At 44.1% G+C, this 24133-nt stretch overlaps 1 protein-coding gene and 1 long non-coding RNA gene across 2 annotated transcripts in view; one reads left to right on the forward strand and one right to left on the reverse strand.

Moving 5' to 3' along the window:
* Positions 1-24133, forward strand: part of LOC106559410 — a 62793-nt gene that overhangs the window by 2095 nt on the left and 36565 nt on the right. The window lies entirely within an intron of this gene.
* The window catches only part of THADA (THADA armadillo repeat containing), a 327437-nt gene continuing 306416 nt past the window's right edge, over positions 3113-24133 (reverse strand). The window contains 2 exon segments of the mRNA NM_001109959.1: positions 3113-3532; positions 13092-13261. Coding sequence (NP_001103429.1) covers positions 3140-3532; positions 13092-13261 — 563 coding nt within the window. The 3' untranslated portion in view covers positions 3113-3139.

Raw genomic sequence — 24133 nt, forward strand, 5'->3', positions numbered from 1 at the left:
CAGGCAAATCACATAATCTCTTTGGTACGTGGATTTCATTATAAAACTAAGAGAATTCCTGCTTTACTCATCTCTCATCTTTGTCAAGGTGCAAATGAGTTACCTGTTAAGATGTATAAAGGAGCAACAGGTATAACCCTTATTGTTTATTAAGCCAAGTTGACAAAGCATAGAAATGGAGATAGCCAGGTGTCTGAGCTGTGGCCAGATGGGGAGAGGTGCACAGAATCATGCGTGCAGACCTGCGGGGGCCCGGAATCTTGGACCCTCTAGCTTGGAGCCAAGGGCAGTGACTTCAGAACAGGGGACTCCTTCGCTCTGGGTGATTGCAGCACCCAGCCTACACTGGCCCCCAGGCAGTGCTGGGCAACTGTGGCTGACACTCACAGCCAGGAGTGCCCAAGAACCCCAACTGTTGTTTTGTTCTTTGTCGGAATGACCCCAAACACGGGAGTTCCAGGGTAGCCCTGACAGTAGTACTCCAAGATTCTCCTGGGAATGCATCAGGCAATGTGAAACAGCCATTTCCTTAGCCACTGCTGTTGTAGGTCAGTAACAAGATTTCACATACAAAACCAGGAGAAACATCTGTCCCTCCTGTCCTTCCAGGCTGGCCACAGCCAGCCAACATCAAAATCTGGGGTGATTCCCAGTCGGCAGCCCTGAGAACACCCACTCTGCAGGCTTGGTAGAAGGAACCTGGGGATTACGTGTAAATATGCTATAGTACAGGTTTTGGTACAGAGTACCTGCTGGTATAAAGTGTTTTTATTATTATGTAACTGCTTTTATTTCATTTTAAATGGAGAAAAAAGGAATGCTGGTCTTTTCCAGTGAGCTGGGCTTTGCTGGGCCAGTTTCATAGTTATTGAACCATGGTCATCACTGCATCATGCCAAAGATTCCCTGACTTCTCACCCAGTCAGGTCTTCGCAGAACAAAAAGAAATGTGGGGGAGATGCCTGGTTGGCACAGTGGTTGAGCATCTGCCTTCAGCTCAGGGTGTGGTCCTGGGGTCTCTGGATTGAGTCCCGCATGGGGCTCCCATTGAGGATCCTGCTTCTCCCTCTGACTGTGTCTCTGCTTCTCTCTGTGTCTCTCATGAATAAATAAATAAATAAAATCTTAAAAAAAGAAAAAAAAGGTTAGACTGGCAACTTTCCACCAAGTGTGGGCTACACAGATGCCCAACCAGGTAATTTATTCAGGATCACAAAAAAACACATTTTGAGTGGAATAGTGCAAAACCACCAAGAATCTCCTATTCTCTTTAGGACAAAACTTTGGATTCTAGGTTTCCCTTCATTCCCTGCCTTTTCTCTACATTTCCAGCACAGCTGTATTTTTAGTATTAGGTGGTTTTCTTTTAAAGAGAACACATTCAAAATACGAGCCTTTCTGCAGTAGAAAATTATATCAAATTCTCACTCCTCTAAACTGCTCCTTAAAGGCAGCCCGGGTGGCTCAGCGGTTTAGCGCCGCCTTCAGCCCAGGGTGTGATCCTGGAGACTCAGGATCGAGTCCCGAGTCCCACGTCGGGCTCCCTGCATGGAGCCTGCTTCTCTCTGCCTCTCTCTCTCTGTCTCAGGAATAAATTTAAAAAATCTTAAAAAAATAATAAGCTGCCCCTTTAACATAATTCCAAGTGACCGCTCACCTGAGAAGTATTTAAAACTACTGGGATGACTGGGTGGTTCAGTGGTTGAACCGTCTGCCTTTGGCTCAGGTGTGATCCCAGGGTCCCAGGATTGAGTCCCACATCAGGCTTCCTGCAGGGATCCTGCTTCTCCCTCTGCCTCCCCGGCACCTCTCATGAATTAAAAAAAAAAAAAAAAAAAAAAAAAAAAAACCAAAACTATTGACAGACCAAAAAGGCTAGACCAACTTTACGTAATACTAAAATGGCTTTTTCCAGGATGAAAAATGAATATGGATGAGGCTATGGCCAATACAAGCTATGAATTTCAAGATAGCTGTCTGTAGGTAACGCTTATTCTGAAATCTTTTTTTTTTTTATTCTGAAATCTTAAGTAGAAAATGGCAAGGCAATGAAACGCAGGACCAGCAGCAAAATGTATGCAAGAGCGACACCTGCTGGATATCAAAGGAACAGGGCTGGGTCCGGCATCCAAAGGCCAGGCGTCTAAGATTCAAACACTGAAATGGATAAATGTGTTTTCTAAGATTTTTAAAAAAAGATTTTATTTATTTATTCATGAGAGACACACACAGACAGAGGGAGAGAGAGACATAGGCAGGGGAGAAGCATGCTCCATGCAGGGAGCCCAACATGGGACTCGATTCCAGAACTCCGGGATCACACCCCAAGCCAAAGGCAGATGTTCAACTGCTGAACCACCCAGGCGTCCCTGTTTTCTGACATCTTAAATGAGAATCTTGTTATTGCCACCGAGAAAATGACAGTAGTCAGTGTAGACATCGAAGAAATAATTTACTCTGGCTTTCCCTTCCCTGCGCTTCCTTCTAACAACCAAGGGTCTGTGCTTTCAGTGGGTGGTAAAAATCAGGTTTCCTGGCCTTAGCACAAACACTTTTGTGGGTAGGAGCTCTTTTAATAATTCAGATGGCATGTGCAGGTCACCACAGGGCTTGGGCACATGTGGAGAGTAAAAACAAAACTATTTCTATACAGTTGATCTTGAATTCTCCCAGGAGCCAACATTCGGAACATACTTCTGCCTTAGCTAAAATGGAATAAAATTTGGAATTCTGACCCAGTGGGCTGCCTGCCAACGAATCCAGCTCTTCTATGCAGTGGGAAAAAGAAGAGAAAATCATGAGTTAAAATCCAGTTCTGTACAGTCAGTTTGCAGAAAATGCCGGCTGGCTAGGCCTGGATGTGCGAGGTCGTGGAGGAAGAAAAAAGGCGAATTCAGGTCTGCAGGTGGCCAGCACCTGGGAGCAGAGTAAATATTCAACGTGGTAGCCTCACTTCCTACAGTAGCTGCAAAAACCCGGGCTGCCCTGAATGAGTGAACTGGAGAAAGACTCTGCAGGAAGGGACAGAGACTAGACCCACAAAGGGAGAACATATTTGAATTTATGTTCCACGGGTTCCCGGCAGATTTAGTGGGGGGAACGGTCTGCCCCCCACCCCACCCCCCAAAGTCTTCTTTCTTCAATGAGCTGTTTCTGTTTTGGCAAGAGTAAACTGATTCGCTTCTGCAGGTGAGTCTGAAGCCCTGAGGACGGGGGTATCTTCCCTTTCCTTTCCTTCTAGAAAGGCCAGCAGCTGCAGGCAAGCCAGAGTCCTCTCCTCCTGAATGCGCAGTCGTGTGAATTCCACGGTCTTCAAGAACTCAGCAGCTGGGGGCAGCTCTCTGAAGAGCTGCGAAAGGAGGTGGCCCTGCTCTGATGCTGTCCTGCGGAGATGGCGGAGGCTTTCAGGGCTGAGGGGACGGCGGCTGGACGTGGAGAGGAGACGGAGGAGGTGCTCGTGGAGGTATTTCACGAAGATCAGGGTCTCGGCCCAAAAGTTGATTTCTGCTTTTTCAAACAGGTAGTCTTCCACCTAAATCAAAAGACAAAGCCCAAAGTCAGCATAACGGGGGATGTCGACAGCTCCAATCCAGACCAGAGTCCCACCCCCTCCTGAGGCAGGGCCTGCTCCCGCCTGTCAGCACCCACATACAGATGCCACTCGCAGCCTGGAAGGTCACCTTCTATTTTCATTTGCTGTTCTGCTCTACCAGGGAGGAATTTTCCTCCCCAGACTTAACATGACCTTTGATAAAGATGTGTTTATGGTGCCGAGCCAAGATATTTTGGGGGCCTGCTGTTGAAGGGGACCTCAACAGGGGAGTGGGCCCTAGACCCAAAGGTGCGTCTAGAAATCAGAGGGTGGGGGTGGGGAGGAAAGAGAAATCTCAGCAGCAGAACAAAGAGCAAAGGATTGCCAAACACGAGACACTACCCTCTAAGTATGAAACCAAATTTCTATGATGCTGGGGATTTTTCAAGGTTATTTTATCACAGACACTTTATCTTGTCTTCAAATTTCCCATAAACAAGCTGCTTTTTGAACTCTTGGCCTGTTGGGTATGTCAAGAGGGCCAGCTGAATCAGACACTGGTGGATGGATATAGATTTCAGTTGACAAGATGCTTTTGCTGCCTGCCTTGATCCTCAGTTTCCCGGTCTGCTGACTCATCTGGAGGGGGCGAATAGTTTTCTCTAAGCAATAAATACCCTGGAAAGATCCCGATTCTCTGGAATTGTTTCACCTTCAGACCTAACTGTGGGGCGAGCCTCTCACTATTGCAACGCTCAGTAATAAGCATTCTCCATAATTAAGCCCTCAACTTCCAAGGGGCCTCTGCCTTTCCTATCTTTTCTTTTCTATTGAGGTTTAACTGACATACAATATTATACTAGTCTCGATGTACAACACAGTGACTCGACATTTGTATACAGTGTGAATTGATCACCACACTATCTAGTTACTCTCACCCTACAAAGTTACTATAATCTTAGTGACTGTATTCCACATGCTATACATTAATCCCCATGACTTAGTCATCTTATAACTGGGAGTCTGTACTTCTTGATCTCCTTTACCCATTTCACACCACCTTAACCCCCCTTCCCTCTGGCAACCACCGATCTGTTCTCTAGGAGTCTGGGTTCGGTTTGGTTTTGCTGGTTTGTTTTTTAGATTCCACATATTAAGTGAAATCAGGTGGTATCTGTTCTCCTCTGACTTCTTTCTCTTAGTATAATATCCTCAAGGTCCATCTGTGTTGTCTCAAATGACAACATTCCATTCTTCTTCATGGCTGAGTAATATATATATATATATATATATATATATATATATATATATTTATAGGAAAACACACACACCCAATAGATACACAATGTATGCATGTATGTGTACACACACAGACACACACACCCTTTATCTATTCATCCACTGAAGGACACATTTAGGTTGCTTCTATATCTTGGCTATTGTAAATAATGCTACAGTGAACAGAGTAGTGTATGTATCTTTTCAAATGAGTGTTTTCATTTTCTTTGGGTAGATGCTCAGCATTGGAATTGCTAGATCCTGTGGTAGTTCTATTTTTAATTTTATGAGGAATCTCCATACTGTTTTCTAGAGTGGCTGCACAGATTTACATTCCCAGCAATAGTGCATGAGAGGTCTCTTTTCTCCACATCCTTGCCAACACTTATCTTTTTGATAATAGTCATTCTGACTCTGGTGTTAGGTGATACCTCATTGTGGCTTTGATTTGCATTTCCCTGATGATTAGAGATGCTGAGCATCTTTTCAGGTACCTGTTGGCCAGCCGTATGTCTCTTTGGGAACATGTCTATTCAGATCCTCTGCCCTTTTTTTTTTTTTTTTTAAGATTTTATTTTATTAACTCACGAGAGACACCGAGCGAGAGAGAGGCAGAGGGAGAAGCAGGCTCCACGCAGGGAGCCCGATGTGGGACTGGATCCCGGGTCTCCAGGATCAGGCCCTGGGCTGCAGGCAGCGCTAAACCGCTGCGCCACGGGGGCTGCCCCCTCTGCCCATTTTTTAATCAGATATTTTTTTGTTGTTATTGAGTTGTAAGATTTCTTTATAATTTTTGGATATATATATATTGCAAATATCTTCTCCCATTTGGTAGGTTCTATTTTCATTTTGTTGATGATTTCCTTCACTGTGCATAAGCTTTTTAGTTTGATTTAGTCCCACTTGTTTATTTTTGCTTTTGTTTCCCCTTGCTTTTCGAGTCAGATTCATAAAAACATCTGATGTCAAAAGGAGTTTACAACCTGTATTTTATTCTAGTAGTTTTATAGTTTCAGATCTTACAATTAGGTCTTTAATCCATTTTGAGTTAATTTTTGTATATGGCATAATAAAGTGGTCCAATTTCATTCTTTTGCATGTAGCTGTCCAGTTTTCCCAATACTATTTATTGAAGAGACTATTCATTTCTCATTGTATACCCATAATTTAGGTTTATTTCTGGGCTCTCTATTCTGCTCCACTGATCTTTATGTCTGTTTTTGTGCCACTGCCATACTGTTCTGATTACTATAGCTTTGTAGTATAGTTTGAAGTCAAGGCACATAATATCTCTGGCTTTGTTCTTTCTCAAGACTGTTTTGGTTGCTTGGGGTCTTGGGGTCTTTGGTGGTTCCCTATAAATTTTAGAATATATGTTCTAGTTCTGTGAAAAATACTGTTGGAATTTTGATAGGGTTTGCATTGAATCTGTTGACTGCTTTGGGCAGATGGATATTTTATTTATTTATTTATTTATTTTTTTAAATTTTTATTTTTATTTATGATAGTCACACACACAGAGAGAGAGAGAGAGGCAGAGACATAGGCAGAGGGAGAAACAGGCTCCATGCACCGGGAGCCCGACGTGGGATTTGATCCCGGGTCTCCAGGATCACGCCCTGGGCCAAAGGCAGGCGCTAAACCGCTGCGCCACCCAGGGATCCCAGATGGATATTTTAATGATATTAATTCTTCCAATCCAACAGCATGGAATAATATCTTTCCATTTATTTGTGTCTTCTTTAATTTCTTTAATCAATATCTTATAGTTTTATAAGGTTTTTCACCTCCTTGGTTAATTGTATTCCTAGATATTTTTTCTTTTTTATGCAACTGTAGATGGAACTTTTTTTTTTATTTCTCTGATAGTTTATTAGTGTATAGAAATGCAACAGATTTTTTACATTGATTTTGTATCATGCAACTTTATTTAATTCATTTATTAGTTCTAAAAGGTTTCTTTTTTTTGGTGGAGTCTTTAGTCATCTGCAAACAGTGACAATTTTACTTCCTCCTTTCCAATTTATATGCCTTTTCTTTTTCTTGTGTAATTGCTGTAGCTAGCATTTCCAAGACTCTGTTGCATAAAAGTGGTGAGAGTGGGCATCTTTGTCTTGTTCTTGATCTTAGAGAAAAGCTTTCAGGTTTTATCCACTGAGTATTAGCTGCGGGTTTGTCATATATGGCTTTCATTATGTTAAGATATGTACCCTCTGTACCCACTTAGTTGAGCTTTTTAAAACCATAAATGGATGTTGAATTTTGTCCAATGCTTTTCTGCATCTCAATGATGAGATGATCATCATTGTTATCTTTCCTTTTGTTAATATTGTGTATCACAATGACTAATTTGTAGATGGTGAATCACTCTTGCATCCCTGGAATAAATCCCACTTCATTATGGTATATGATACTTTTAATGTATTGTTGAACTCAGTTTGCTAATAGTTTGTTGAGGATTTTGCATCTATGTTCATCAGGGATATTGGCCTATAAATTTCTTTCATTCTTTCTTTTTTGTGGTGTCCTTATCTGGCTTTGGTGTATGTGCTGCTGAAGTGAGCTCCTTATCTGGTTTTGGTATCAGGGTAATACTGGCCTTGTAAAATGAACTTGGAAGCACTCCCTCCTCTTTAATTTTTTGGAAGAGTTTGAAAGGGTAAGTATTAAATCGTTGAATGTTTGGTAGAATTTATCAATGAAGCTGTCTGGTCTTGGACTTCTGTTTGTTTGGAGGTTTTTATTATTTTTTTTAAATTTAAAGATTCTCTTTATTCATCACAGACACACAGAGAGAGGCAGAGAGACACAGGCAGAGGGAGAGGCAGGCTCCCTGCGAGGAGCCTGATGCAGTACTCAATCCCAGGACCCTGGGATCATGACCTGAGCTGAAGGCGGATGTTCAACCACTGAGCCACCCAGGCGTCCCTGTTGGGAGGTTCTTAATTGTCTCCCAGTAATTGGTCTATTCAGATTTTTTATTTCTTTATGATTCAGTCTTAGAAGATTGCAAGTTTTTAGGAATTTATCCATCCTTTCTCAGTTGTCCAGTTTGTTGGTATATAATTGTTCACAGTAGTCTCTCTTTTTTTATCCTTCACAAGTTCCTTTCTAAATTCATCATAAATAAGAATTGTCTTAAAAATAACTTTCAGTATTTCAGAAAAATGGATTCAAACAATAGTACTGTAGTAACATTCATCAAACTGTTTATTCACTCTATTTATTGAACATCCACCACGAGTAGGTATTGGCAGCACAATGATAAATGAATAGTCCTTGTCCTCTCAAGGCTTCCAGTTTAACAGAGGAGAAAAATGTAAAGAAATGCCCCTAAAGCCCTGGTTTTATCAGCCAGTTCTTAGAACCATAATATTTTTTACAAAGGTGTTACTCCATAACCTTTACACATACAAAAGCCAATAATTGCTAGTCAACGGCATTCACTGACCAAGTGGGTAGGTCTATGGGAAAGTGGTTTTCATAGTGCCAGCTGTATAACCTCTAAAAGGTCATGAGATCAGTATGGGTTGCAGCCAGCTAAAAATAATCCAATAGAATGGTTCAGAAAACATTAGCACCATGTGTTGTTAAGTATCATTTAGTGAAATGTTTCAGAAATACAGAGAGGGAAGTGCTTCCCTGTCTTCCTATATACATCTCCCATTCCCTTTCCACCTGCCCCAACACACATCCTTAGCACTGTCATTCAATTCACGGTAGCCTCTTATGATCCTTTGTATTTCTGTGGTATCAGTTGTAACCTCTCCTTTTTCATTTTTTTTTTATTTGAGCCCTCTGTTTTTCATGGCCAATCTAGCTAAGGTTTGTCTATTTTGTTTATCTTTTTAAAGAACCAGCTTTTTGTTACATTGATGTTTTTCTACTTTTTTTTATTGTCTCTATTTCATTTATTTCCACTCTGATCCTTTATTATTCCCTTCCTCCTAATTTTGGGTTTTGTTTGTTCTCAGTGAGGTGTAAAGTTAGGTTGTTTATTTGAGATGTTTCTTGTTTTTTGATAATAGGCATTTATCACTTGAACTTCCCTCTTAGAACCACTTTTTCTGGATCCCATACCTTTTGGTATGTTGTGTTGCTGTCTTCATTTGTTTCTAGGTGCTTAATTTCTCCTTTGATTACTTCTAATGATCCAATAGTTGTTCAGTAACACGTTGTTTAATTTCCATGTATTTGTAGTTTTTCCAGTTTTCTTCTTATAACTGATTTCTAGTTTTATACCATTGTGGTCAGAAAAGATGCTTGACATGATTTTTACCTTTTTGTATTTACTGTTTTGTGGCCTAACATATGATCTATCCTGAAGAATGTTCCATGTGCACTTGAGAAGAATGTGTATTCTTCTGCTTTTGGATGGGATGTTCTGTATATACCTATTAAGTCCATGTGGTCTAATACATTCTTTAAAGCCAACATTTCTTTACTGATTTTGTTTGGATGACAATGGAATGTTAAAGTCCCCTACTATTATTGCGTTAGTCATAACTTCTCCCTTTAGGTCTGTTATTATTTGCTCTATATATTCTGGTGCTCCTATGTTGGGTGTATATTTATAAATGTTATATATTCTTGCTGGATTGACCTTTTAATCAATATAGTGGCCCTCTTTCTCTTTTATTACAGTCTTTGTTCTAAAGTCTATTTTGTCTGATATGAGTATAGTTACACCAGCTTTCTTTTTGTTCCTATTTGCATGAAATGTAGTTCTACATCCTTTCACTTTTGGGCTGCATGTGTCCTTACTTCTGAAGTAAGTCAGGACAGTTCACAGGGTACTGCAGGCGGTATACAGATGCATCTTTTTTAAAAATTCATTTAGCCATTCTATGTCTTGATTGGAGAATTAGTCCATTTACATTTAAAGTGATTATTGATAGGTATCTTCTTATTGCCATTTTGTTAACTATTTGCTGGCTGTTTTGTACATCCTGTATGTTCCTTTCTTCTCTTTCTTCTCTTGTGGTTTGATGACTTTTTTTAGTGTTTAGATTCCTTTCTCGTTTTCTTTATATATGTATAATAAGTTTTTGCTGGGGACGCCCGGGTGGCTCAGCGGTTGAGTGTCTGCCTTCAGTTCAGGGCCTGATTCCAGATTCCAGGGATCGAATCCCACATCGGGCACCGTGCATGGAGCCTGCCTCTTCTCCCTCTGCCTGTGTCTCTGCCTCTTTTTTTGTGTCTCTCATGAATGAATGAATAAGATCTTAAAAAAAAAAATGAGTTTTTGCTGGGATGCCTGGGTGGCTTAGCAAAAGCATCCGCCTTTGGCTCAGGGTGTGATCCTGGTCCTGGGATCGAGTCCTGCATCCGGCTCCCCACAAGGAGCTCCTCCTGCTATCTATGTCTCTCTGCCTCTCTGTGTCTCTCATGAATAAATAAATAAAATCTTTTTCTTTTTTTTTTTAAAGAGAGAGAGAGAGAGAGAGAGAAAGGCAGAGACACAGGCAGAGGGAGAAGCAGGCTCCATGCAGGGAGCCCAACATGGGACTCGATCCTGGGTCTCCAGGATCAGGCCCTGGGCTGAAGGAGGCGATAAACCACTGAGCCGGGATCCCTGGGTGGCGCAGTGGTTTGGCGCCTGCCTTTGGCCCAGGGCGCGATCCTGGAGACCTGGGATCGAATCCCACGTCGGGCTCCCGGTGCATGGAGCCTGCTTCTCTCTCTGCCTCTCTCTCTGTGTGTGACTATTATAAATAAAAAACAAAACAAAACAAAACAAAAAACAAACAAACAAAAAAAAACCCACTGAGCCACCCGGGCTGCCCTAAGCAAATAAAATCTTTAAAAAAAAAAAAGTTTTGCTCTGTGGTTACCGTGAGGTTCACAAATATCATCCTTTAACAGCCTAGTTGAAGTTGATTGCAACTTAAATTTGAATACATTCCAGAACTCTACAGTTTTACTCCATTTTATGTTTTGATGTCACATTTTACATCTTTTTATGTTTCCCTTAATTATTGTAGTTTTAGTTCATTTTGCTAATTTTTTTCTTTTAACCTTCAAAGTAGCTTTTTGTAAGGGATTAACCTACTACCCTTACTATATATTTACTTTTTACAATGGGATTTTTATTTTTATATGTTTTCTTATTAATTTGTGCCATTTCTTTTTTTAACTTAAGGGAGTCGTTTAACACTTCTTGTAAGGGCAGTTTAGTGGTGATGAATTCCTTTAGTTTTTGCTTGTCTGGGAAAATTCTTTATCTCGCCTTCCATTCTGAATGATAACCTTGCTGGTTATAGTATTCTTGGTTGGAAGGTTTTGAGTATGTCATGTCACTTCCTTCTGGCCTGCAAAATTACTGCTCAGAAATCTGCTGATAGCCTTAGGGGGTTTCCCTTATACAATTTGTTTTTCTCTTGCTACTTTTAAGATTCTCTTTTTAACTTCTGACATTTTAATGTGGTCTGCTGTAGATCTCTTTAGGTTCAGCTTATTTGGAATTCTTTGGGCTTCCTTGAGCCTGGATGTCTGTTTCCCTTTCCAGGCGAGGGAAGTTTTCAGCCATTGTTTCTTCAAATTAGTTTTCTGCCCCTTTCACTCTTTCCTTCTGGGACCCCTATGGTATGAATGTCATTCCACCTGATGCTGTCCCATAGCTCTCTTCATTTTAAAAATTTGTTTTCCTTTTTACTGCTCTGTCTGGATGAGCTCCAATGCTTTGTCTTCCAGCTCCCTGATCCATTCTTCTGTGTCATCCAGTCTGCTGTTGAGCCCTTCTAGTGTATTTCTCAGTTTAATTATTGTACTCTTTGGCTCTATGCCTTCTATTTGGTACTTTCTTATGTTTTCTCTTTGTTGAAGTTCTGTGTTCATCCATTCTTCTCTTAAATTCAGTGGGTTTCTTTATGGTCATGACTTTGAATACTTTATCAGGTAGATTTCTTATCTCCATATCATTAAGGTCTTTTTCTGAGGTTTTGTCTTATCTTCCATTTGGAACATATTTCTGTTTCCTCATTTTGCTTGACTCTGTGTTTGTTTCTATGTATTAGCCAAAGCAGCTCTCAGTCTTGAAGAGTGGGTGGCCTTGTGGGTGATGAAACATCTCATTCAACCTTGCCCTAGTTCTTTGTTGTCTCTTGAACTTTTCTGATTGCCTAAACTGCTGAATTTATTCTTAATATGTCCCTGTTGTTGAGGGACATAGGGCTGTGTGCCAAGACCTGTCAGTGCTCCAAGGGGAGGAATCTCATTTAGCACCTGCTTTCAGGTTGATTGGAAGCCAGACCCTTTAGCAGCAGATTTTAAAATAAAATACTATACTGTGGGATGGCAACAATAATCTTTGCTGGCCTCCAAGCCAGGAGATCTAGGGATCTAGGGATCTAGTCCCCTAGGCAACTATTGAAAAAAAATGGGGCTCTAGATGAACGTATTAGCTCTTTTCTGAGAGGTCTAGTGGAGCTGTATCAAGGCCAAGGGGGCATGCAAGGATGTCACCTTCTGGGGCAGCCCTGGTGGCTCATAAGTTTGGCACTGTCTTCAGCCCAGGGCCTGATTCTGGGGTCCTGGGATCAAGTTTCACGTCAGGCTCCCCGCAGGGAGCCTGCTTCTCCCTCTGCCTGTGTCTCTGCCTCTCTCTGTGTCTCTCATGAATAAATAAATAAAATCTTAAAAAAAAAAAAAAAAAAAAGGATGTCACCTTCTGCTTATATTCCCTGGGAACACCTCCTGAGCTTCTTGATGTGTGGGAAATCTGAAGCCTGTCTCTCAGGTTGAAGTTCCAGGCTAAGTAAATAGGCTTTGTTCCCATGAAGACTGGGGTTGTATTTCAGTCTCTTGTCTGTACAGTGCCCTGGGGGTGGTGGACTGCCAGGAACTGTCTTCCTTCCTGATCATCACCTTCATGCGGAGTTCAGGATGCCAACTCCCTTGGCTATGAGAGCCAAGCAATCAAGGAGTGTCCTGGGTGTGGAGTAGACATGACTGCTGGCTTTAACTAGGCAGTTGGAGAGTTTAGGGGATGGGCACACCCGCTGGCTTCAGAAACCAAGGAGTCTTTTTCAAAGTCCTCTCCCCTGGTGATCTGAAGACTTACCACTGGAACCTCAAAAGTCAGCATGAAAGCTGCCCCAGTGCCCCCAGCAGCATCTAGCAGGTTGGAGACTTTCCTAATTGGTTATTGATCTGTATGTGAGTATCTGGAAGCACACTTTCAGCAGCCACATGAAGTCTAATTAAGCCTGGTGTGCTACATCTAGTGGGTTCAGGACACCACCACTCTGACTTCACCTCTACCCCGAGACCCTAGGATTACCTGATGTGTGTTTTCCAGATGGACCACGAAATCATCATCCTCTCCCAACAGCCATCCCAGCAGGACTGGGAGTCCAAGGGCCAGCTGGTCCCACTGCTGGAGCAGGTCACACAGCACAGCTAGGGCTAGGGTCAGTGCAATTGAAGCATCCACCTGGCAGAAGGCAAATTCTGTGGAAACAAGAGAGAGGCGAGCAGTGAATGTGCTGCTCAGGGAGTCTCTGCAGGACTCTGGGAATGTGAAGGGCCTCAGGTTAAATCACTGTCACCAGCCTGCAGGGAGGCTGCTGGGATAGGCTCCTCAGAGGTTATTAATCCATTTCATTCTGGTGGAATGAGTCAGAGGCCCGAACCCCAGCATTTCAGCGGCCCCTTCTCTGTGTGGTCAGGAGCAAGTCCACCTGCAAGATTAGACATTTAGCCACCATCAGTCCATCTAGTGTAATTAGAAGGATATCAGAAAGCTTTCTGCCCAGTGTCTCCTCTGTAGGCTTGCCACAAGGCCTGAATTCCACTGGTTTGCCTTTCCCTCTGAAAGCAAATCCTGCTGGCCACATGACACATAAATCTCTTAATATTTGAGAGCAGGGCACCAGTAAACTTTTTCTTAAAAGGTCAGAGAATAAATATTTTAGACTTTGAGGGTCTTCAGGTTTCTGTCACAACTACTCAACTTTGCTGAAAGCAGCTACAGACAATATGTAAACTATATTTATGTTCCAATAAAATTTTAGTTTCACATAATTTTCACATGGCATAAAATATTCTTCTTTTGATTTTTTCAACCATTTAAGAACATAAAAACCATTCATAGTTCATAGGCTGTACAACAGATGGCAAGATGGATTTGCCTTCTTTGAATTCATTTTTCAGACAATTGTCTTCCTAGCTGGCTGAGAAAGGGTGCATAAAGAGGAGAATGGGGTGCAGAAAGAGGAAGCGGGTGCTTTGGGGAAACCATTGCTTGCTTCATCATTTTGCCTCAGACAGTCCTAAATATGGGCTTGAAGAGAGGCTCTGGGTGTTGACACTTCCGCCAACAACCCCAGCCATTGCACCCCCAACCTGGAGGAAGTCTGAGATATGGGACTGAAATACCACCACAAAATGAACCCCTTTGGATCCATCCATGTACCAGTGCCTGTCTTTCAGTGAGGCACTTCTGTTGAGGCCTCATCCTCCCCTAATCCATATCTCCAACTCTAGGACACACACTTGGCCCTTACCATTGGCCCCCACAGAGAGACCTGCCCAGCACACAGGGAGAGGGCTCAGTCTGGATTGAAAGCTTGAGCTCTTAGGGTACCGAACCGGCCCAAGTAGAATGGCCTCTCGAGGGCCTATTATGTGCTAGGCCCTCACCTAGTACTTCCTGTCCATTCCTTCAACATCCTACAGGTTGGGAATTGCCACCCCTGCTTCACAGGTGAGGAATCCTGGGCTCAGATGAACCCACTTTAAGTAGCTGTAAATAATCAGAATGGCCAAACATTTCATGGTGCCTCCTGAGCACAAATTTGGAGAATTAGCACCAACATTCTAGATATCTAGGTCTTCCCAGTGAGAATAGCAGGGTTGGTGACCCTACAGTGGGGCCAGTTCCACCTGGAGCCCACCCGGCAGAGTCCAAACTCATGGCGCAGCCACAAGACTGATGTCACCATTGCCAAGTCAATCCCCCAGGACACCTGCCCCTTGGTGCTGCTGCCTTGGCTGTCTAGAACTGGGATTTAACCCAGGCAACAGAAAAAGAGGACGGGGATGGACGAGAAGCAGGGAGCAAATGTGCATTTTGGCTGTAGGTCTGGGCCATGTGTTGTTCCAGCCTTTACCTATTATATAACCTCTATTTTTTAAAATACTTTTTAAAAAGATTTTATTTATTCACGACACACACACACACACACACACACACACACACACACACACAGAGGCAGAGACACAGGCAGAGGGAGAAGCAGGCTCCCCACAGGGAGGGAGCCCAATGCGGACTCGATCCTCCATCTCCAGGATCACGCCCCAGGCCAAAGGCGGCGCCAAATTGCTGAGCCACCCAGGCTGCCCTATAACCTCTATTTTTTATCTCTACCTGACTCTGCTGTGTAGTTCTCAGATGGTTTAGAATCTGTATGGGGAGGTGGTACAGTTAATCAGCATCTTTCATACCTCAAAGAATTGAAAATAAACATGAAGACCAGCATAGGATTAAACACATAGCAGATTGCCAGAATATTCCAATGTGTGGCTCCAGAGATAATGAAATCTTTTCCTTTACCCCTGCCTTGATTTAGTTTGAACACTAATGTAGGGACAAAGAAAGCATTCACTAAATGGTTAACTAGATTACTGTGGATAATAATGAACACTGGCCTATCTAACCCTTACTGCTCCCGCACGAGCAGGGAGGTATCCTTATTTATTTATTTATTATTTAAAGATTTTATTTATTTATTTATTCATAGAGACACAGAGACAGAGAGGCAGAGGGAGAAGCAGGCTCCATGCAGGAACCCGACGCGGGACTCGATCCCGGGTCTCCAGGATCACACCCCAGGCTGCAGGCGGCACCAAACCACTGCGCCACCGGGGCTGCCCTAGGTATCCTTATTTAACCAATGAAGAAGCTATGCTCATAGGTAAAGGATCCAAGTTTGCAGAGTGAACAGTGGTGGCAGTGAGTTAAGTCTGCCTCAGTGCAGGGGCTGCTCCTACCCTGCTGGGAGGCCATGGACAGACACCCCCAGCACCCCATGGAGATGAAGAACTCACATTGGCTTTATCACTTTTATTCATTAGAAAAAGCTCCCAGCTGGGGGCCATATTTTTAAAGTAGATAATATAGTAAATCCTTAGTATTGTGCAGTGGGTCATCTTATGGGAAACCTTTTTCTAAAGGTTTCTACTTCTTATTTACTGCCTGTCCTCCTTTTGGCCTCCACAAGACAAGGATTAGAAACTCCACAGGAAAGGAAAGTTTTACCCACCAACAAAATCAGTGCTTGCAGCTCAAGTGACACTCCTGTTAGCTCCATAAAGAACACATGGGTGTGACTGGAGATGCCGCCAGGAAGGCCAGGCCGCTGCACTTGCCACCTCCATCCTGTACCACCTTGTCATGAATTGTGCTTAGGAAGTGGCAGGAGAGTGATGGGCATGAAAGATGCACAGAGCAGCACTGGTGTGATTTGGCTAGAAGCAGCTCCAGAGAAAATTATAATCGTCTAAATACTGACTTTGAAAGATGAAGAAGGAAGGAGAAAGAAAGCTGGGCAGGGTGGGGCGAATTAGTTGGATTTAAATCTGCTTGAGGGGCCAGATGTATCCCACCAAGTTTCCTCTTTTATTACCTTGCCCTGGACTAGGATGGCTTGGCCAGAATAACCCAGATCTTTACTGGCCAAATGCCTTGTGAAGGAGGCAGAAGAGTGGAAGAGGAATTTTTTAGCTAACCAAGCAGGCCAGCCAGGCTCTCACAGGCTTGCCAGTCCATCAAAAAAACAAGAAAGCAAATGACCAAGCAACCACTGTGTCTGAAGAATCTGCTGCATGTCTAGAGCAGCCAAATAATCTGGAAAAACAAAACAGAACTGGGAAGACTCACACATTTTGACTTTAAAACTTACTACAAAGCTACACTAACCAAGACAGTGTGGTGCTGGCATAAGGACAGATACACAGGTCAATGGAATAGAACTGAGATTCTAGAAATAAACCCTCATGCTTACATTCCATTCCATTCTTTTCTTTTCTTTTTTCTTTTGATAAGAGTGCCAAAGCAAATAATGGTAGGGTAAGGACAGTTTGTTTCAACTAGTAGAGCTGGGACAACTGGGTATCCATCCACATGCAAAAGAATGAAGTTGGACCTACCTCACAGCATATACAAAAATGGACTCAAAATGTATCAAAGGCCTAAATTTAAGAGATAAAACTATAAAACACATAGAAGAGAATATAAAAGTGAAGCTTTGTGATCTTGGATTAGGCAATGGTTTCTTAAATAAGACATCAAAAGCCCAAGCAATAAAAGAAAGGTTAGACCTCATCAGAATAGCATGTGCTCCAAAGGATATTGTTAAATAAAGTGAAGACAACTCACAGAGATGGAGAATATCTGCAAATCCTATATCTGACAAGGGACATATATTTAGAATACATAAAACACTCTTAGAATGAAATAATAGAAAGACAACCCAATGAAAACATGTGCATGGGGACACCTGGGGGCTCAGCAGGTGAGCTTCTGCCTTCAGCTCAGGGTGTGATCCTGGAGTCCTGGGATCGAGTCGCACATCGGGCTCCCTGCATGGAGCCTGCTTCTCCCTCTGCCTGTGTCTCTGCCTCTCTCTTGCTCTCTGTGTCTCTCATGAATAAATAAATAAAATCTTTAAAAAAATGTGCAAAGAATCTGAATAGACGTTTCTCCAGAGAAGATCCACAAATGACCAAGAAGCATAGGAAAAGATGCTTAGCGTCATTAACCACCAGGAAAGTGCAAATCAAAACCACAGTGAGATACCACTTCACAACCATTAGGAGAGCTATAATAAAAAAGGCAGATAATAAGTTTTGGTGAAAATGTGGAGAAGTTGGAACTCTCAGACACCGCTGGTGGGGATATAAAAATGGTGCAGCCATATGTCCATACAAAAACTTGTACACAAAATGTTCATACTAGTCAAAATGTAGAAACAATCAAAATGCCCATCAACAACATGGATAAACAAAAAGGAATGAAGTACTGCTATAGGTTACACCACAGATGAACCTTGGAAACATGCTAAGTAGAAAAAGCCAGACACAAAAGACCATGTATTGTATGTGAAGTATCCAGAATAGGCAAATCATAGAGTCAAAAAGTGTATTAGTGGTTGCCAGGGGTTGGAGAATGGGGAAACTGAGGAATGACTGCTGATCGAAATAGTGTTTCTTTTTTGGGTTGATGAAAAATGTTCTGGAACTACATAGTGGTGACGGCTGCACAGCCTTGTGAATATACTAAGATGCATAACTCCGTACACTTTAATTTGCTGAATTTGTGGTATATGAATGATCTAGGGCCAGGGGCATGGGGAATGTGACAGGCTGAAAATAGCTTCGGCCCCTGGAACCTGTGAATATTACCTTACTTGGAAAAAGGGTCTTTGTAGAGGTGATTTAGTTAATGATATTGAGATGAGGAATTAATCTTAGAGGATCTGGGTGGACCCTAAATGCCATTGTAAACGTCCCAGTAAGTGAGAGCAGAGAGACACCTGACACCCAAGAGAAGGTGATGTGAAGCCAGAAGACTGGAGTGATGCCAGCTTCTGGAGACTGGAAAAGACAAGGAATTCCCTAGAGCAAGATTCTCCCAAGAGCCTCCAGAGGAAGTATGGCCCTGCTGACACTTTAATTTTGGACTTCCGGCCTTATGAGGCCATCTAGGTCACCAAGTTTATGGTAATTTCTTATGTTACAACAGCCCCAGGAGAACGAAGGGGGAGTGCTGAAGGCATGGGTTTCTTCTCGCAGTGACAAGAATGACCCACCATTGACTGTGGCGATGGTTGCACAACTCTACGAAGATGCTACGACTAGTTCACCGTACCCTCTCAGGGGGTGACTTGTGTGGTACACGCATGGTACATCTCAGTAAAACCGTGGAACTGAAACATCTGCTGTGTACAAGTTGGTTCCGATTGCTGAGCACAGTGGATGCCTTGAAAGAGTTCACAGGATAGTTGAGCCCTCGTGCTTGCTTACAGTGCCCAGGCCTTGGGTGCCGAAGGACTCTGCAGAGGCGCGTTGGCTCAGCGGGTGGGCAGGGTGCCTGAGAGGGCTTCCTGGAGGAGCCGCATCTCTGCCTGGCCCTTCACCCATCAGGAAGCTGGTGCTCAGGGTCTCCTCTGTGGCCAGCACTGTGCTGAGTCCTGGGGGAAACCAAGTCAAGGACATCTCCTGTACTTGAGAAGGTGGTGCTCTGGGAGGGGAGGTTAAGCTAAAACTCAGGCAACAGCGAGATATCTGGCGCTCAACAGAGTGGTGTGGATTCCCAGACCTGCAGGAATCTGGGGAGGGAAGAATTCAGTGTGGGAAAAATCAAGCATCGCCCCCAATGGCTACACAGCTAAAGCAAGAGTGAAATATGCCTTAGACCCCTCCGGGAGTGCCGCAAGTGGGTGAGGTGTGCTGGTACATACTCTTGTCTGTGGTAGGCCTACATGAGGGGTGGCAATGAGCTGGCAACCCAACGAATCAGTATTTATTTATTTATTTTAAAAGATTTTATTTATTCATGAGAGACACAGACCGAGAGAGAGGCAGAGACACAGGCAGAGGGAGAAGCAGGCTCCATGCAGGAAGCCTGACGTGGGACTCGATCCCGGGTCTCCAGGATCATGCCCTGGGCTGAAGGCGGCACTAAACCGCTAAGCCACCAGGGCTGCCCCAAATCGGCATTTAGAACTAGCTAATCCTGGCCTTCTACCCTTGTGAATGGAACTTGGATCATAGGGGGAGGGGAGCAAACATAGTGCTTCAGGGCTGCTGCACTGTAGACTCACTCTCGCTGCTGCCTCAGCTGCTTTGGGGCTCCTCTGCCAAGGCAGACACCTGGCTAACCAAAGACCCTACTTGAGGATACTCCTGAGGTGAGCCCGGGGAGTCCCACAGCCCTGCCGTCCATGTTCTTTCCCTACTTCCATAAGGGGGCCCGCCTTGGAGCTGGCAGTTGGGGGCAGGCTTCACACAGTGTGCTGGATGCACTTCAAGTCCCTGGCTTTGAGGTGGTCTTCAACCATACTTAGGAAGATGAAAATGCCAAAGTCCACTTGCAGGTGCCAACCTTGAAAACTGCTTCAAACCATGGTTTAAAAGTGCATAATCTGATTCTAAAGTTAGCGTGGGGGAGATGCCTTCTAGAGTAAGGCTGTTGGTCAAGTCTCCTTCCCAAGAGAGGCCAAGTCAGCACAGTAAGTGGAGATGGGTTGAGTGTTCCCTGTGCTTGGCTCTGGGGTATCCTGTTCCAGATACTTGTGGAACTCCCTCAACCTTGCTGTCCAACCATCTCTCCGTCCACTTACTCACCCATTCATCCATCAATTCAGGCTTCTATAGGCCCACAGCACTTACTATCATCTGCTGTGTGTGTGTGAAACACGAGGAAAACCCTAGTCCCTTCTCTTGAGAGAGAAGAGCATAGTCCGAGGTGAGCTGACACACATGAAGGGTCAGGAAATAGTCCACAATGGTATATGATGGGGCCTGACGATACCATCAGTAGCAGTAATAAAAGAACAGAAAAGGAAAAAAAATGTGGGGAGTGGGAGGAGGGAGCTTCATAGAGGGACAACTGGGTGGGCCAAGGATAAGGGGCCACGCACAGCTGGGACGAGACAGAGGGGCAGGGAGATCAGGCCTGCCCAGGCGAACTAGAGGTGAAGCTGGAGGGCCAGACAGGCTGGAGCAGGCCTGGGGAGGAAGGGCAGTGTTTGAGTGAAGGCATAGTACTGTGTCTTCTTTTTCTGAGAGAAAATATTTTCAGGTTGCAAAGGCTGTTTCCAGACAACTTCATTATTTTCGGTCTTCTCCATAGACTTCTTCACTTCCCCTCAGCAAGAGCAAGTCTGTATTTTATACAGTCATGAGAAACAAGCGTGGAACCGACGCTTGGTCCAACTGCTGACTCTGCCATTAGCCTCTTCCTGAGGCTTCCAGAGCCCCTCTGCCTCCCTGCCTCGCCAGGGCCTCTACCCTAGAGCCCACAGCTCTCTGCTTTCAGGGCCTGTGGAGCCAGGACTCTGGATTTCCTGGCATGGCAGTCAGCCACATGACTTCATGGCTATACCAAAGGTCACCATCTCAGCCTTTACCACTAAACAGAACTCCCAGGTGACCCTTACCCGAGACAAATGGCCCAGAGGAAGGTCTGTGTCCTAATGAAAGAAAACGAGTGGCATCTCCAGTTTTGAACTCAGCAGGAAGTCTGGGTGGGGGAACATGGGTGTTAGTGATATTAGTTTTTGTTCTCTATTTGAATATTTAAAAAATTTCATCAAAGAACCAAATGTGCTAGGCAGTGCTCTCAAGAGCAGTTCCAGCCCCAGGCCCAGCATGCACTGGGTCAAGTGCCACGAGCGTGGGCAGCACCGAGACTACTGCCCACTCACTCACTGCTCCAAGTTGGTGCCTCAGGACTACACGAATCCTTCCCTTCCACTCCCAGCCTGGCCATGGTATCAAGTCTGGAGGGGAACTCTGACTTCACCTGACCCACGTGGACCCCTCTTCTTCCTACTTCTTTTGTTTTCTTAAGCCCTGGGAGCTATTGCTTAAGAGACAGTACACAGGAGACAGAACCTAACCAAATGCACAGCTCAAGGGTTCTAAGGCCCCAAAGGGCTCATTGGAAACATCTGGCCAGGGATGCAAATGGACTGTTTGGTCTCCACACAAATCTGGTATGGCTTACATGGGTTTTTTTTAAAGTCAAGAGATTTCTCATAAAAATCCAAATTTCTAGCCATCTTTTGAAAATTCCAAAAATCAGAACCTGGTGTCCTAGGCCTGCATGGTGATAGATGCTTGGAGCAGAGCAATGGCCACGCTCCATAGGAGGCATCAGCGCATCCTACTGCTCCCCCGTCCTGTAGCTGTGTCAGTTTATGACTCCTACACCCAAGTACTGAGGAAGGTAACTGGTCCCGAGCCAGCCCCTCATCTTCACAGATGAGAACACCAAGACCCTCCACCAAAGCTGTTCGATCACCAGGCTCCCTCTAGGGCTCTCTGGGCCTTCTTCCCCCCACCTATTCTGGCTCCAGTTTGCTTACCATTCCCATGGTCTACTAGATCTTCTCTCATCCTGACTTAGCCAGGCCTACCCATCCCTCGGGACCCAACTTAGGTCCTGTGGTCTAGATTTTTTCCAGCCTGCTGTGATCTTTCTCTGCTCGTATCTGTCCAACACTCAGTGTGCTGACAGATGGTGAGAGAGGGCATTCCCATGTCTTTGCTTTTTCCAGAATCATCCATAAAACAGCACTGGGCACAAAGCAGATACCATCCACTTGGTACTTGATTAGAGCTATGTACTAAACAATTTACTGGGCAGCCTGGGTGGCTCAGTGGTTTAGCACCACCTTCAGCCCAGGGTATGATCTTGGAGACCCGGGATCGAGTCCCACGTCGGGTTCCCTGCATGGAGCCTGCTTCTCCCTCTGCCTGTCTCTCATGAATAAATGAATAAAATCTTTAAAAAAAATAAAATAAAAAAAATATAAACAATTTACTCAGGACTTGTGTCTCCCCAATAGGAAACCTCCAAGACTGCAAGACTTAGGTCACATATGTAGGCAGAATTATTGCTGCCATCCTACATCTGAGGTTACTGAAAGAAGTCACTTGTTCAAGATCACACAGGGGAAGTGGCAGGGGACACATACAAGCCCAGGCTTATCTGACTTCAGGGCCTGTTTTCTTGACCATTTTGCTAAGCTGCCTGTAGTTGTTGAATGGCTACATGGATGGATGGTAGAGTGGTTCTTTGCTGTTTGTGTCCCCATCCATTTTTTGTCCTTCTGCACCCCGCTTAGTGCCCCGGGGGCTGACCTTTCTGGGCCTGCATGATGCAGGCTCCTTACCACCTGGGTTCTGGCAGGATTCATCCAATGGGAAGGGAACGCTGGGAATTTGAAAGGTAGAAAGAGAAAGTTGGATACTTCTTTCCTATGACCTCCCCTGTGAGCCACCAAGGTTCCGGCAGTGGCTGCGCTACCCCATTCAGCCCTCCTTGGGTTCAGGAAACCCCATTCCCTCCGCTCTCAGAGTGGTAGGGGCTTCAACACCACTTATGGCTTCCCTCCACCTAGTGGTTCTCAGCCTCAACCAGAGATGATATTGCCTTGCAGAGTGTCAACGTCTGGACACGTTTTGGGTTGTCACAAGTCAGAGGAGGCGGTGCTAATTGGCATGTAGTGGGTGGAGGCCAGGGATGCTGTGAACCACCCTACAATGCACAAGATACCTCCCCTAAATGTCAACAGTGCTGAGGTGCAGGAGCCCTGCCTTACCTCCAAAATAGTCCACAATCTTACACAACTGTACAAAGTCCCTGCCTGCGGTGAAGTCTCTCCAAGTCAACAGTTTGGTGGGTGGATAGACGGAACCCTTCAGTTCACAGCATTAGGGGCTCAGGGATCTATTTGGGGCAGATGAGAAGCACCTCACCTCCTCTTATCTTTTGTCTGAAAGGCCCTCCCTAGCTCCCTGCCTCCTCCTTAGTTCTCTGTGCAGGGAGGTGTCAACAGGTGAAAAGCAGCCTCGTGAGATGAACAGCTTACTACACAGAGCCCTTTCTGTATGGAGGGGGAAAAAATTTCCAGGTCTGAAGGCAAAGGATGAAAACATCATTTAAAATTCTAAAAATAGTTGGGGGAAAAACTTTCAAATATTAATAATTTGCCTTTTCTTAATTTTCTAGCCATTTTCATATGGAACAAATAGCCCCAGTTCCCAAAGTTCCTGTAGACCCAGCTTCCAAAGACTGAGGATCCCTCCCCAATGCAGTCATATGCCTGACATAAACATTTTCCTGATGACCCATCACAAAACCAGAAAACATCCGGCAAAGCTTTTGTTTTCATTTTAAAGACAAGATAGCCTTTATTTGTAAAGTTAAAAAAGCTATAATTTAAAAAATGTGGGCCCAACCTCAAATCACTGGGTAAATACATGTAGATTTTTCCCTAATTTTAAAAATGGATACAGTCAACATGAATAAAAACAAATAGGCGTTTCATATGAGTTAAAAGTGTGCACTTTTTGCTTAGGAGGGCCATACTTCACTGAAATGGGGTTGATGAAATAAATTAGGGCTGGTTAATAGTACACTCAGCTCAAAGCTTATAAAAATGCTTGCAATTGTTCACTTCCAACCACACCAAAGAATGAGGAATAGATTAAAACCAACTCCTAGGCAATAATGGCTGTGAAAAAACCTGGGTTCTCCTAGGGGCATTCAGCCTGGGAAGATGGGGAGTACCACCCACCAGCTTAAGCCTT

The sequence above is a fragment of the Canis lupus genome, chromosome 10 (assembly GCF_011100685.1).
Source record: "Canis lupus familiaris isolate Mischka breed German Shepherd chromosome 10, alternate assembly UU_Cfam_GSD_1.0, whole genome shotgun sequence".
Lineage (NCBI taxonomy): Eukaryota > Metazoa > Chordata > Mammalia > Carnivora > Canidae > Canis > Canis lupus.